Source organism: Notothenia coriiceps, unplaced genomic scaffold (assembly GCF_000735185.1).
Source record: "Notothenia coriiceps isolate Sejong01 unplaced genomic scaffold, NC01 NC01_scaffold00037246, whole genome shotgun sequence".
NCBI lineage: Eukaryota > Metazoa > Chordata > Actinopteri > Perciformes > Nototheniidae > Notothenia > Notothenia coriiceps.
In genome coordinates, this window is record NW_011369947.1 from 6,315,548 (window position 1) to 6,331,420 (window position 15,873).

The 15,873-nt window shown below is 42.1% G+C and overlaps 1 protein-coding gene across 1 annotated transcript in view; it reads right to left on the minus strand.

Moving 5' to 3' along the window:
- Positions 1-15,873, minus strand: part of gxylt2 (glucoside xylosyltransferase 2) — a 59,100-nt gene that overhangs the window by 31,923 nt on the left and 11,304 nt on the right. Inside the window, exons 2-3 of the mRNA XM_010794647.1 lie at positions 14,246-14,444; positions 12,086-12,217 (exon numbers count right to left, since the gene is read on the minus strand). Of these exons, the coding sequence (XP_010792949.1) occupies positions 12,086-12,217; positions 14,246-14,444 (331 nt within the window). The remainder of the gene's footprint in view (positions 1-12,085; positions 12,218-14,245; positions 14,445-15,873) is intronic.

Below are 15,873 nucleotides of genomic sequence, written 5' to 3' on the forward strand. Positions count from 1 at the left end.
CGGACACTACGTGCATTTTATAATATACGGGCTACAAGTCTATAATCAGGGTGTCAAACTCAAATCACAGTGGGCCCCCAAAATAAAAAATGGTACTAAGTCGAGGGCCGACTGGTTCAATGTTTATTGCAGAACTTATTGAAATGAACTTATTGCACATATTAAACCTGGAACTAACAAAGCTTAAAAAGATTGCCTATAAAAACAACATTAAACATTAAATAATCAGTTGCATTCATTTCTTATGGCTCTATCTGCAGCTTTTCCAGAGTCATTTCTTATGATTACATTTTCCCACAGGCCAACAACAGCTTCAACAAAACTATTTCCCTCAAAGAGAAACCAAACATGCCCTGTTGTCCTGAGAGAGAAAGTGCAGAAGGAAACATCCATGTGAACTCAGTGTGCTGCTCTGTGATGCTAGTTCAGATACTTGGCATCTCATCTTGGGTGCAAGGTCATCAATGTTTGGGCTCAGGCTCTGAGCTGAGGAGACCCTCAGGATGGAGTGAAGGTGTGCGTGCAATATACCGGAGGGCCAGATCTAATGGTAATTAGAAATTATCCTGCGGGCCGAAATTAAATCCACAAAGGGCCTGATTTGGCCCCCGGGCCTTGAGTTTGACACATGTGGTCTATATTATATAAAGAGGCAAGTACACATCCATTATAAGAAATAAGTATCAGCATTATCAATAAAATAAGTAAACATGTAAAAACTATACGGTAGCGATAAGTAACACAATGATTTGATTGTAAAAAATGGACATAACACAGTTACTTTCAACAGTGGTGTTACATCCTCAGTGGTGAAGTAGCAGCTGGTAATAACTATAATACATAGTACACATCATATATTGCACATTGTAGTGTAAAAGTAATTCAAATAGAAGAAGTGAGAGCCAATGTCAGAAGGTCTTTCAATAATTAACAGCATGTAACAGTGTATGCCCATCCGCTTGCTACAGTATAGGCACAGTATGCCTTTCGTGTACATTTAGTCCTTTATACACAACCGTTTCTATGAGACTACAGAGAGAGAGCACACACACACACACACACACACACACACACACACACACACACACACACACACACACACACACACACACACACACACACACACACACACACACACACACAGATATACGGAGCGATTCAGAACAGTTGTGCTCTCAGCAGGAGGAAGAAACACCTCCTCTCACCCTGCAGAAACTATATTATGTAAATATTCTCACTCTGCAGCTGCACCACCTCCGACACAGACAGTTATTTATAGCAACACGGCTCTCATCTACATCTCTGCTTTTTGCTTTTGCTCTGGGAGAAATTCAACCGGCAAATGTGTAGGGTAGTCACTGGAAAAAGATAATGCTTCAAAAAACACTTGAAAAGGAAAAAAGGTGTTTTCGCTTGTACTCATCTGCCAGTAGAACAAGTAAACATGTCCTTGATAAGATTTCTTGAAATAAGATGGGATATTTAGAAGAATCAGATCTAGTAATGAGCAACTTTATTTTAACAGAATCAGGAAAACGTTGTTACAAAATAAGCCAGAGACGCTCCAACGTGTTCTGTTTGCTGTGATTTTCCAATAAAAATGTTTTTAAAAAAAACTTTTGATCTGAGATACAACTCAAAACAAGATGTTTTCAAGCATCTTTGACTCAACAAGATAAGATGCATTGCCTAAAAACAAGAACCTATATAACTGCTTTGCTATGTCTTAAGTTATTAGGTCTTATATCAAGTGTAAAGACATCTTCTGAGTAGATATTATACAGATATGTCTAAACCTGACTTGCTCCCAATGGCCGACAATGTGAATGTTAGCTTCCCAATGCTTCACCAGGAGCAGCCATCTTGACCTGCTGGCTGTCCCTGGTTACAGTTGCTATGATTGGACAATGGATGTTCAATTAGTGGTTCGGCTAGTCTGTTACAAAAGACCTCATCTGATTAGTATGGGGAAATGTTACCTGCATGATTACTGCTGTTGTGTTTTTGGGTTATTAATTGACGGTATGTATTTTAGGTGTTATAATCAGTGTTATTTTACATTTGGGCCAATACCAGAGTCTTCATTATACAGCCAGTCACCATGTTGCTCTCGTTCCTCCAACTATAAAGGATTAGTAATCACTTTGTAATTGGGCATGTGTGTTTGTGTGAAAGCCCACATCATTGATGTCACGTCAATTTTCATAATGTGATGCAGTCCTGGCTTTAGAGACGCAGAGATGAAAGAAGACTGAGAGTCTGGACCCAGACAGATGCCTGCAAAGAGAGGGAACAAAGAGCGGTTCATAATTAGTTAAAGGAAGCCCAGTAGATTGGATCCACTGATTTTTCATATGTTGAAACAGTTGCATTACTTTGAGTTTGTGAGAAGATGACAGGCTGCTTATCTGCCACTGTGGACTCCTGACAGAGAAAGACAGATGGATAGAAAGATAAATGAATGCAACACAGTTAGACAAGCAGACAACACAGCACTTGTGCATATTCTCTATTCATGTCATGAACCCGGCCGACGATTTGGACTCAAATGCAAGACCTGGCACAAAAGTGAAACAATCACAAGTCTTTAAAGGTCCCCTATTGTCCTCTTTTTCAACAATATATCAATCAATCTGAAGTGTTTGGCTGAAACACCGAACAGATCATTGTAGCATCCCATAAAGCCCTCTTTCAAAAGTGCTGATTCTGTGTCTCTTTAAATGCTAATGAGCTGCTGCTGGCCACGCCCCTCTGAGAGATGATTGGTTTAAAAAAACTCAATGGTGCTCTAGGAGGAGATTCAGGTGATAAGGTGTGTGTGTGTGTGTGTGTGTGTGTGGGGGTTACCTTGGTTGGTGATTGGCTAATGGTTACACAAGCCAAAAAAACGTGACACATATTCATGTACAAAATGTTCAGATGAATGTTCAGAAAAGGCTCTGAAACGACAGAAAAGTACAAAATAAAACAGGAAGTCTAATGACAAGATTGACATAAGTGACTGTAACTGTTTGAAGTGAACAATGAAACATGACTTACCATAACTAACTAAATAGAAACATGGAATAGAAACTAAACTGAAACTAACAAACTAAGCGTGACATACGTAAACTAACCATAGCAACAGACTCGACGTGATATTACAATTCATCCCCTTTTTCATACATAAGTCGTGGGTTGAGGTCTAGCAGTCAGCAGAGCAATTTTCTATCTCTGCACAACTTCTTTAATTGCACTTCCAAGTGAGTTTATTGTAGAACATTTCCCTCTTCCCTGTCAGACCGAACACAAAGTGGAGATAATTATCTGTGCTCCACAGAGACACACAACAACAATCCTCTGCTCTGCTATATTTGTTGAGGTAGCTAATAGCTGCTGTCTGCATTTCCTACAGGCTATAATGACACTTTTTAAGATACAATTATCCACTGCAGGCTATTTTTTTAAGTTACTGTTGTGGAAGCTTTTACTGGAAGGGAAAAGGTCATAGGCAGCTTAAAATGGAAAGGGTTGGTCCATGAGGACTGTGCTCTATTTGCACTTAATTGGTAATATTTAACACGTCAGGTTAGAACGTCTGGGAATTGTTATTTGCTGATGTTATTTTTGAAAGAAGATATTAAACTAATTACTACTCTTACATTGAAGCTTAAAGTCCTATGAATTGAGTTCCCATACAACAAAATTGTCACGACTAGGCAAACAAGCATTAACCCAATTGCACGACTCGACACAAAAAAGGTGCAAAAGAAAGTCTTCACTGAAAAAGCAACTCATTTTACAAAGTACATCAGAAAATCACTCAATAGAGGTAAACATATGAGTTAACAAAAAACACTCTGACGGGGATGAGAAAAGTCAGCTAGTCAAAAGTGCAAAAGGACAAAGTATCAAACAAAACTTGGCTTTTAGCTCTAACAGATACAACATGACAAGATACAAACATGGACCTGACGCTGTTGTCTGACGCATGGAACAATACAAGGGGACCATATATAGACAAGGTAAGGGGACGCAGGTGAAAACAAGTAGGTCAACAATCACAGTGGAGGGAAAACACACAATGGCAGGAGGGAGAGGTTAGTACAAAATAAAACAGGCACAACACAAGACTGAAAGGTCCCCTATTATACTGTTTTTCATCAATATATCACACGTCTCAGATATATACAAAACATGTCTCTGAAGTGTTTGGCTCCAAACACCAAACAGATCATTGCAGCATTACCCATAATCCCCTCTGTTTCAGCCCTGTTTCCAAAGTGCTGATTCTCTGTCTGTTACTTTAGATGAATATAAGGAGCCCCTCCCCACGCCCCTCTGNCAATACCAAGAAGGGCCTTCTAATCAACCTCAGAGAAACATCTCCCGTCTACGACATCCCTCTCCGATTCCGGGCCAGAGACCCTCATCATGCATATCGTCTCCTCCCGAAAGTATAGGACTACTGCAACGAGTATAGATAAATAGAAGAAGGTTTCCCGTAAAGCCTGGAAGGCTCCAGTATAGTGCAATACTCGGCTGCCCAGGGTGCTCACTCACACAAGAGCCCTGCAGTCACATCACCCACCCTCATCCACTCCACTGCTCCCAGTCAAGCACCGTATCCGTATAAACTGCCCTCTTCCCTGACGCTACAAATCCTACCATGCCCTCAGCCCCCCAATAACCTGTCCTGACCTTCTCGCCACAACACTCATCACCGGAGCTACGATCGTCTGGACAGGATCTCCTCTCTACCCCCGCACCAGGTTGCGAGATCTATTCGGTGAGAGAGCTTTCAGTGTAGCATCCCCCACTCTCTGAACTACATCTCCCACCCCGAATCCGCAGCGCCCAACCCTGGACACTTTCAAAAAGCCTCAAAACGCACCTTTTACCCAGGTTTCCCCACTATATAAGTTAGTTTGTAGGTTTTATTTTTTCCCTACTTGCCCCCTAACAGTGTCTGCCGTCTTTTCCCTACTCCCCCCCTACAACTTTAAAAGCGACGTTGGGTTTCGTGAAAGGCGCTATATAAATATTATGTATTATTATTATTATTATTATTATTATTGATTGTGACGTTTTAGGTTCTCTATAGGCGCTTTCACAACGGAGTACTTTTCCCAGTATAGTTCCGATATAGTTCCGAAAATGTACGTTCACACCAAAGAAATCCGGAACTAGAACTTAGTTCATGAGAACCTTTTCACCCCCTTTTCAGTCCCTGCTAGAGAGCAGGTACTTTCATTCGAGAAAAAGGTTCCTATGTCTGATTGGCTGGGCGGAATACAAACCACGCCCCGTAAAATTCCCAAAAAGTTTTGTGAAGTCATTTTATTATCCTCGCATTAGCATTATTATCATTAGCCCAGCGCAGAAACGCTGAGAGACTAACTTATGGCAACACAAAAGAAAACATGGGAGCGGTGGAGATGAGGAGGTGTCGGCGTTCTGGCGATTTACTCGGAAGGCTTCAGTAGAAGCCAGTCCCCAACTCCGGGGACTTCCGGCCGGGGACTTTGGGTGGCACTATACGCCCTGAAGTTGTTTGCGGCCTGCCAGTAAACCCAAAGCAGAAGAAGGGGAAGAAGAAGAAGAAGAAGAAGCGACGTCAGCGACATCATTTGACTAATCTTCCCTCAGGGAACTTATTCCGGTGTGGACGCGATCTGCTCTTTAGTTCATCAGATCTAAAGAATTCTGATTAACTAAGTACGGCAAAGTACTTGGTGTGAAAGCGCCTAATAAAACTGAAAATAATAACTTGGCACTAGTATTAATCAACTTTGAATAAACAAGCAAACATCAATCTGTGCAGTAGCTGTGGCTAATGAAAACTGAGTCCTTTATGACCTCTGCAGCAGGCCTTAACGGGAATTGACTGTAGTTCCTTTCAACCTTACAACTCCACACTTCCCTGGAATCTACAAACACTTCTCGACAACCCTACAAACAGCTTAGTTAGTTACTAATTTTTCATCTAGCTGATTTGACGTAGCCTTTGCAAAACCTCTAAGATGATTCTAGCAGGTTTAGGTGTGATACTGCTAGGCTAATGTTGATTTCAGTGCTGCAGGAATGAATATTGCTTACTGAAACAGGTGGTACTCGACAAGCCAATCAACATTGTACAATACCGGATTGTAGAAAGCATCTCTAGCCACAGAAAATAAGCTAGCATGGTGTTGAAAGATCCCCATACTTACAACAGGAAACAGGATTCCAGCTGTAAAGATTTTTAAACAAAATTGATTAGCTTTCCGGATCTTCAATCTACATACACACTACACACACCCGCACATCTACAGTACAGACACAAACACCAGCACGTAGCCCTTTTGTTCAGTCTAAAACTGTACAGCTCTCTCTCTCTGTCCATCTGTTCTGCTGAGTCGTGCGATCAGGAGAGGGTCCATACATCACCTCTCCACCTCCCTTGGGACAGCGCAGTGGAGGAGGGGAGAAAAGGAATGGGGGAGAGATGGGCCTGGTGCGCACTCACTTTATCTCACACACACACACACACACACACACACACACACAGACACACACACACGCACCAGCAGCTGTTAGCAATGACAGCAAATAGTTTTTTCCTGTGCTATTCGTGGTACACTACTGATTGGAAGGTCCTTCCTCTCTTGTGTTTGCATCCAAGCTCACCCATGCCTGTCGGTCTGTGAGTGTGTGACTTGGATTCTAGCTGCATTAGGAAGGGACTGAGACTGACACTTAGTTTAATGGAATTTCCATTTTCTGCTTTTTGAGAACCGGGCCTTATCCAATCGACAAAGCACTCGTGGAGAGTCACATATAGAAGGAGAGAGAACGAGAGGAGAGCAATAGAGAGGGACAGAGTGTGTGATTGATGCTATCGCCAAACAAGCAGAGAGAAAGAGACAAACAGAGTGAAATGGAGAGAATTGGGAGGAAGACACAGTAATGCAGCGAATGTGGGAGGGAGGCAGACAGAGAGAGAGATGAGTAGAATGCAATAATGTGATAAAGCAGCTGAGGAATGGAGGTTTTTCTACACTCCGACGCTTTTAGTCCAATTTCTACTTTTTTCGGCAGATTTCATCATATTACCAAAGGCCATTTTGGCTCTATTGTGGATAATAGGCTGCTGTGGAATTATTGCAGATGCTGCCTCCGATAATGGTCACTCTCTCTCCATATTTCTCTCCCCTTGCTTTGTTTCTCTCCCCCCCTGCATTAGAGAGGCAGAAGAGGTAAAGGAGGAGAGATTAATGGCGTACAAAGATGGGCAGAGTCGGGGGCGATGGAGATAGCTGGAGGTGCGGCTAAGTGTGTAAGACAAAAGGCGGCGAGGATAGGTTGTGCACCGTAGATAGGCGCTCGGAACGATTTGGGAATGTTTCCCTTCTAATACAATAAGTGGGCAAGAAAATTGAATTTCTTCATCATTATATCCCTCCTCCAGAGCCGATAACCTCGCCAGATTTCTGCGGCAGATGTTTCCCTGAAGGCCTTTTTTTTAAAACACAGTTCACTGGTGAAATATCTACATCTGTGACAGTATAGCGCATATATATATATATAGATACAGTACAGAGTGTATATAAGCCTAGTGCTACACTGGACTATCTCACTATATGGTAGGATGGAGGGAAAGGTGGGGGGCAGTTGGAGGGGTGGAAAAATCAAGATGGAGGTAGGGCGAAGAGGATGGAAGCGGATGAGGATGTGAAGATGCGAGGAGAGGGGGAGGGAAAAAGGATGAGAGGCAAGAGCGCCTGAAGACACGCAGGAAGGGAGAGATGGAGAGGAGGGATGGCGGGGGGAGGGAGGGGAGGGAAGGGGGAGCTTATTGCCCCGAGACTACGACAGAGAGAGGAGGAAAAAGAGAGCAAAAGAGTGATAGCCTTACAGCAGCACCTAATGGCTTCTCTGGAGAGAGGGGGAGAGGGAGGAGAGGGCATAATGAGGGGCCATGACAGAAGCAGAGATAGATTTAGAGAGGCGGATGGAGGGGGGAGACAAAGAGAGGTCGAGGTTATACGGCCGCTCAGTTAAGATGGAGTCAAGGAAATCAGGAGGAGAGAGTGAACTAATGGTGAAAAGAGAGGAGGGGGGAGCTGCTAAGCATTGACTGATACCGGACATTACATGAGAGGAGAATAAAGACGGATGGAGGGCGAATAAACAAATGTGAAACAGGTAGAGAAACAAATGAAAGCAGATGGAGGAGGATAGAGAGATGCCAATGGGCGAATGAGGCAGGCGATATCAACCCTCGGGGTGAACAAAGGAGGGAGGAATAAAGGGAAGATGGATGGAAGTGGAAGGGTGGACGGGAGAGCAAGGGAGGATTGGCTAGATGGAGGTATCTGAAACAAGAGGGAGGGATTTGTGGAAAGAATGAGCGGAAGAGATGAGGAAGGAAAGGAGAGATGTATTGGAAGGGGAGGTTATTCACAGAGATGGAGGGTGGCTGGGTGGATAAAAGGGTAGTTTACTGTCATAACGCGCGAGGGAAGGAGGGAAGGAAACTGAGATGGGAGGATGGAGGGATGTGTGGAGCGTATCTTCACCTCCGTTAAGAGCCGTGTTATAGCACTGATCGCAGCTGTGAATAATTCAAACCCTCTAGTTGGGAATTCTCTCTGGGAAGAGCCCGAATGTGAGAACACACACGCGCACACACACACACACTCTGTTTATTGCTACCCCTAGCTACAAGCTTTGTATATTACCTTTGATACAAATATTTATGAAAATACACACACAATAGTAAAGAAGGTTGTGATATGAAAGCACACAGGACAAAAGAAAGAGCAGTCCACCTCCTCGCTGTCACTCAGACGTACCATTCTCAGCCGCCATGATTAGATTATATAGAAACACATCACTCTCTCATACACACACACACACACTTGTTTTAAAATACACACATTCACATGGCCTATCTCTTCTCGTTTACGCACGTGTGTGTCTTTAAGGTCTCCATGGCGACCGTTTCCAGGGTGATTTACTATAGCACCTGGTCCCTCTCAGGGTGGTACACTCGTCTGCTCGCCACAATCGCTCCCCGGCCACCAATGATCTCATCGCTCCACTCACTCTTCTTCCTCTTCCTCCTCCTCATCGCTCGCTGATATGAGCATGATTTACTCCTTTCTTCGGTCCTTTCGCCGCGCGTCACATTCTGCTGTCTGCCACCGTTCATCCACCACAGTGCTAACATTGATAAGAGGGAACTGTTGTGGAGCTGAGGGCAAAGCAACTCTTGAGAACTGCGTCTATACAATGTCCAAATGAGCAACAGGTAATACTAAGATTAAAAAAAAGAATATGATTCGACCACACATAGAGCAAAGTCCTGACTAGAAAGTGTACAACATGCTATACGTTGAAACAGGGGTTCAGAGCTAACATGGAGATGTTTAGCATTTTTTATTCCAACCATGTTTAGTCCAGTAGTCCCGTTCCTTAGCATGTCACGCACAATGTGTTGGAGTGCTAGCCAATAGTAGCGCAAGTGTTACATACTGATGTCACTATGTAAAGGAAGTAAACAATGGACTACAGTGGAGGCGTTTCAGGCAGCGGGGGAGTGTATGGGAGAGAAACTCCCTCTGGAGGGAAGTTATTTAGGCTTTGCAGACTATTTACATGCACAAAAACCTTTAACACACTACAGGAAATAGAAAACCCCAAAAAACATTGGAATTTTGAATGAGATACGCCAAAGGGACGACTGTGGCAAATAGGTTTTGTGGCCATAGTCCATAAGAGTAAATATCAAATGCTTAATGCTTTTGTAACATAAACTACAAAGGCACTCGGAAAGAGGCAACCTCCTCCAAGGCCGTTTCGAGAAGTGAGAAATAACATGGCAAATGTCTGTGCCATGACTCGGTTCTGCTCAAAGATTCTAATGGGTTCTTTCTTGACCCAGGCTACACCTTTCCACCAACTCTCGCGTACATCGGGCCAGGAGTTCATTTTGTAATCCTTTTTAACAGAGATCATACATAATGTTTTTGTTGGGTAACTTTGAATTAAAAGAATGTGATGATACATCATTGCAAACAAGCATTAGCTGACAGGCTCGGTGCTGTCTGTGGGTGGCATCCTGTGTGTGTAGAGAAATGCCTTGGTTAAGCACAGTGCCTCCAAACAGCGTTCATGCTGCAGGGATTCATTTACTTAAATTGATCCACTCCTGCGTGCCTACATGCATTTCACAGCATCCCTGCATCCCTGCACGGCAACACTTTGGTTCAGTTATGGTTAGAGGATGATCGTGTGTGTGTGTGTGTGTGTGTGTGTGTGTGTGTGTGTGTGTGTGTGTGTGTGTGTGTGTGTGTGTGTGTGTGTGTGTGTGTGTGTGTGTGTGTGTGTGTGCTTGTGTTTGAGAGAGGTGTGTGTTGGTGTGTGTGTGTGTGTGTGTGTGTGTGTGTGTGTGTGTGTGTGTGTGTGTGTGTGTGTGTGTGTGTGTGTGTGTGGGTGTTGTGTGTGAGAAATAGGCCAGTTAGGGTTTAGAGCAGAAGAGATGTTAAGAGATTTAAACAGACCTCTGTGGGGGAGCAAGACTCCTCTCAAGCAGTTTAAATATAACCTCTCTTCAGGGACAAACTGAGTAAGGGTGTGTGTGTTTTGAGGGGCTGGGCAGGAGGGTGGATGTGTTCCTACACAACCGGTGGCTAAGAAATAAACCGCTGGCTTCTTACTTCACTATCGTGTGTGTGTGTCAAAGTGATATTTTCTTTACCTTTGGCGCTCTGGCGGATCAGTTTGATACATAGTCAGGCTGGACGGCTACACCATCATGCTTGGGGTTAGTGGTGTTGCCGTTTCATCTACATGTTTTGTTATGGTTGTGTGTCAGGCGCTGTCTAATACTTATGTGCTCTAGTTCTTGTAAATAACATGGCGCAGGAATGAGTCCTTAAAAATGTGTTAGCATTTTAACACATCCGATTCAATCATCTCACAGTCAACAGTTGATATTGGATGAGGCTACATACATTATGGCGCATTTCTATGGCAGGGCTCGCTCGGCTTAGTAAGTATAGTTAGGTTTTGTTTGGCCATGCTTACTTTATGCTGCGGTTTCATGCAGTTTAGTAAGCTGGGGCAGTAACTATAGTAAAACGCAGTGTAGGTGGAGCCGTGACGTCATCTTTCAATCTGGCCAACCACAGAAAACAACCTCAGCTGTTAGCACTCAAGCTCACAGCTCTCAATCTGTTCAGAAACTAGACAAAAGTTAAACNCCCCGTTTTTAGAGATTTGGGTACGGAGGAAAAGAGAGAGGGTTTTATTTTCTGACGCTGCGTGAGTTCCCTGACACACCGGGGACACATATTGATGTATAAAAGACATCAAAAAGTGCATTTTGCATGATAGGTCCCATTTAATGTTCAAAAGCTCTTTATTGTTCTCATACTGCCTGTGCTGCAGCACCTCTTTTCACCCTCTGTCTGAAACCAGAACCCAGTCTGCTCCGATTGGTTAGCTGGCTGAATAATACATACTGAATTGCATTGACCAAATGAAAAAAAATCTCAATTAAATTATTTTCCAATATTGTTCATCCTTTTGAAGCAGTATAAAAGACCACTTTTAACAATAGTTGGATTGTGATTTTTGCAGCATTGAATCTATTGAAGTAGGTGCAGATTCTGAATGAAGACGGATTAATCCAGACCTTACATAATTAAAACTATTGTAGCGGCTGAATGACTACAAGCTTCTCAAAAGGTTTTCCTGATTAAGTAAAAACTGGATTTGTATTGATTGTCTTGCAGCTAGAGAAAATAACCAATGGATTTGTCTGGGAAGCAATATGTTCATTACATGGAAAGTAAGCTGGCTGTTATTTCAATGAACACCAGCAGAAAATAAAATCAATAGCCTTCACTTGATGAAATCACCAGGTATCTAGGGACTGCTTATTCACTGAGTAAACGCTGCAGAAAAAGTGTGAAATCATCAATAATCACAAAAGTTAATTATAGCCATGCACTTGGAAGGACATTGCTGTTAAAGAAGAAATTAATTACATTTTTTCACTGGTTAATGACATTATGCATGGCCAGGATATGAGAGGAGATAAGTGCTGCAGCCTTACGGGGAGGAAGAGTCTCTGAGCAGCGCAGGGCTTGAAGAGCTTCTTCCACTCGTCGGCGTTCCCCACGGAGAAGGTGATAGGGTAGATTCTGTACTGGAACTTGGAGGAGATGGAGTGGGGCCACTGATTCAGCTGGAAGCAAAGAAACACATACTTCATTTACAAGGTCTAACAAGGTCTTTGCATCAGGAGTTTATTGCTACGCTTATTAACAGGAACAAGAGAGAATGTCCTCCTGATCCCTTCTGCTTTTTTCCAAGAAGTATGATTAGTGGGTGTTTATTTAGATTCTAGAGAAATACATTTTTGTTAGTTTTTCTAATGGAATTTTCCCGGAAGCCGATTATTGTTTACATGACAAAACTATAGGACTATGATTTGACATTGAAGCTAGAAATGAAGTTCATGTCTTTTAAGAAACAATGGGATAAGTGTATTTAAGAAACATTTTTGTAATGATCCTCCACTTAGACGTGTGTGTTTGTGTATCTATGCTAACTGGTTGTCATTTTTTAAACAGTCAAATGTATTGTTCTTCAACCGGAGGTCTGCGTACGTAAAGGGGGCCGCCATATCATTGTTAAATATATCTGAAAATACACATTACAATAAAATAATTCCAACATATTAGCAAAGATTAATCCACCCGTTCTGTGAAAAATTAAAAAAAGAAACATGCACATTGATGATAGTTAGAAAGTTATTCATACACGCTTGTACAATCACATAAATTAGCTTACCTATGCTAAATCACAACTTATTACATGGCTTAGTTGAATACTCGATTCTGATTGGTCAATTCAGAACACGTGACACGTTGTTAATCCAGAAGAGACAGACCGCTGTCAAGGATTTATTGACCGCTGTTAAGGACGCTCACATCTGCACAAAGAAGTCCGTTCGATTTAACTGTATACAGTTTGGCTGAAAAGCAAACTGCATGCAACCTTCATCCTGATCTGCCTGTCGGGTGTTCTTTTACCCATAATGACCGCCTCGCTGCACATTATCCCTTACATAGCACCTATACATAACGAGAAACTAGCTATCTACAGCTACACATTATAATGTGTAATAGCTGTCAGACAACTTTATCCTGCTAGTTATGTTATAAGATGTTTTTCTATTCTCTTTATCCTGCTTCCTGAGCTTCTTCTTCACTTTCTCCTCGTATGCTGTGTAACTTCAACTTCTCAAAAGGCACTTAATACAGAGGAAGTGTCTAATGGACTCCTTAAGGAAAAGAGATTGAGAAAGAGCCATTATAAACAATCACTATTCTGAAAGCCTCTCCCTCTCTTCTCACACACTTAATCAACATGAGATCTCTCGTAAAGACGTCCATTTAAAACAATGAAGTCACGTCTCGTGGTGCTGCGTTCAACACACGCAGCCGCCAGCTGTTGTTTGATTAAGAAGCCACAGTCTAAACAAGGGGAAGGCACCCTTTTAAACTGCACAATGTTATCTGACCTGTTCTAAGTCCCTCTATAATCATCAGTTTGACAGTTTGGCCCTGGAAAGAGTGAAAGAGCTGCAAGCATTCGGAGACTTTGTGCTGACGAGGATAAGAAATCAAAGGAGATTATGGACGACCTTTTTAACTCCCTCGACACGCATAGACGCTGGAAGTAAGCTTCTTCTTGCATGTTTGCCCTTGTATCTATGTCTCGACTAGAAAAACTCCCCGTTTCCGAGTGGAGAATTTTAACACATGGCAATAATTCACCATACACATAATGGCAAGTTCACAGGTTTAGAGTTTGAGGTCGATTAGTAGACGTGATGTTAATAGACTGTTAGTTACTCTATCAGTGGAACTAATCAAAATCATGCCAGGCACCTCCGTAAAGGTGACTTTGAAGTGGTAGGGAGAAAAAGCAGTGAGTGTCTCGGTGATATATATTACTCCCCGCCTTGAGATAAAAGGGTAATACGTCTGAAGAGAGGCAGAGCTAAAAATGCTCTGAACTCAATATCATCTATTATAAAGAGAGCGGGGGTTGTTTAACACACACTGGATTAAATCAGAAGACAGAAGACTCACTAAGGACATAGGAAGTATGATAAAAAGAGGGCCACTTATAGTTTGATACTGTGCCTTTTTTAGTAAAAACCTGAGATATGCATTTGGGCGTCAGGCCCCTGGAGGGTTCTTACCCTTTTTTCAAACTGCGGGGCCAAAGGGTCCTCGGCAAAAATGTGAAACATGATCCTCTTGAGGCTGAACAGGAGGGCTGATTTGACCATGGTGAGGGTCTCGTCCAGACGATTCCCACAGGCCACCACGGCCAGGTGCATCACGTCCGCCGCCCGTTTTCGCTTAGTCAAAGGTCGGCCCACGATGTTCCGCGGTTTACTGAAACAAAAGACAGAAGTGTTAACAGTCTGGCAGAAGATAAAAATGGAACAAATGATGAACAACAATGTTTTTCTGGAGCTAAATAGGCCAAGGCCATGTGTGGGGAGAGTGGAGGGGGTTTGGATCTGCTGACAATCACTGATTAAACGAGGCTCGTTTCCCCTCACTCGTCGCATGTAAATTGGCCTTCATGCTGCAGTGCTTGTGAAGAGCAATTTGTATTCTACAAGAGATTCACTGAACCATACTTGAGTCTCAACACGGATTCAAAGTAAACGAACTGAAACAGAAACTGTTATTCATTTCTACAAGGCTTGACCAACATGGAATTTTGATGGTTCATACATTTGTGATTTATATAAGTCAACCAATTATATCAAAATATAGTAACCAATAAGAGAATCCTCATCCTACTACACATTCAAGCACAGTATTAAAAAGTGGCTCATTGAAAACCAACAGTGTCAGCACTGATGTGTAGCTGTGTGTATGAGTGTGTATTGTAAATGTTTTATTTATTTATTTATTTATTATCATGACTTGCTCTTATCTGTATTCAGTGATGTCATCACATACTGGTGAAGTCAACAATAAACAGTACGACAAGACCTTAAGCAAGTCCGACCTAATGTATCTTACCATTTTCGTGACGTGTTGTGCAGGTAAAAGAAAACTACCCTAAGTACGTAGGACTTTTTCCCACAGAACGAAAACCTTACAAATAGATGTTCGGTCCTATAACGACGGACTTCGTCTAATATTCCGATACAAAAGATGTGTCACCTTAATTGTACAACAATCGGTTTTCCCTATTAAAACATTCCTCAGTACCTCAATTAATGATATATATGAATGTCTCATTCCACAAAGATTACACAGTATCTAAGACAACTATATCGAAAAGTATATATAATAATATAGAATCCACAATCACCGATTACGACATAGGAAAACCCAACCTAAAAAAAACATATACTGTTAATGTAAAATCGACTGCGTAAGAAGATTTATATACCCATGATGTATTCACGACTGGTCCTTCTATGTTTGAACTCTTTTGTCCGTTAGTATATTCATGTAGTCCAAAGGTATCTCGGTTGTTTAAGGGTTTCACGATGAGTTTGACCGAAATAATCATATATTCACCGAAACAATCATTTAAGATAGAGCGAGCTTCATCCTCAGCTTTCTCTACTCAAAAGTCAGTCATTTACCAAACCGACAACACGTTCAAATTAACTTAACTAAATAAATTTTTGTTCCCTGTCACATGTAATTGGTTGTATAATTTTTGTACATTTTCATGAGCTTAATCGTTTCCGATCAAAAGTAGCTATCAGGGGAAACGGTCTACCACTATCTGTAGGGATTTTCGTTATTATTTTATGGTGTTGTAACCAATATGGTAACCATGTATAAATGTTAT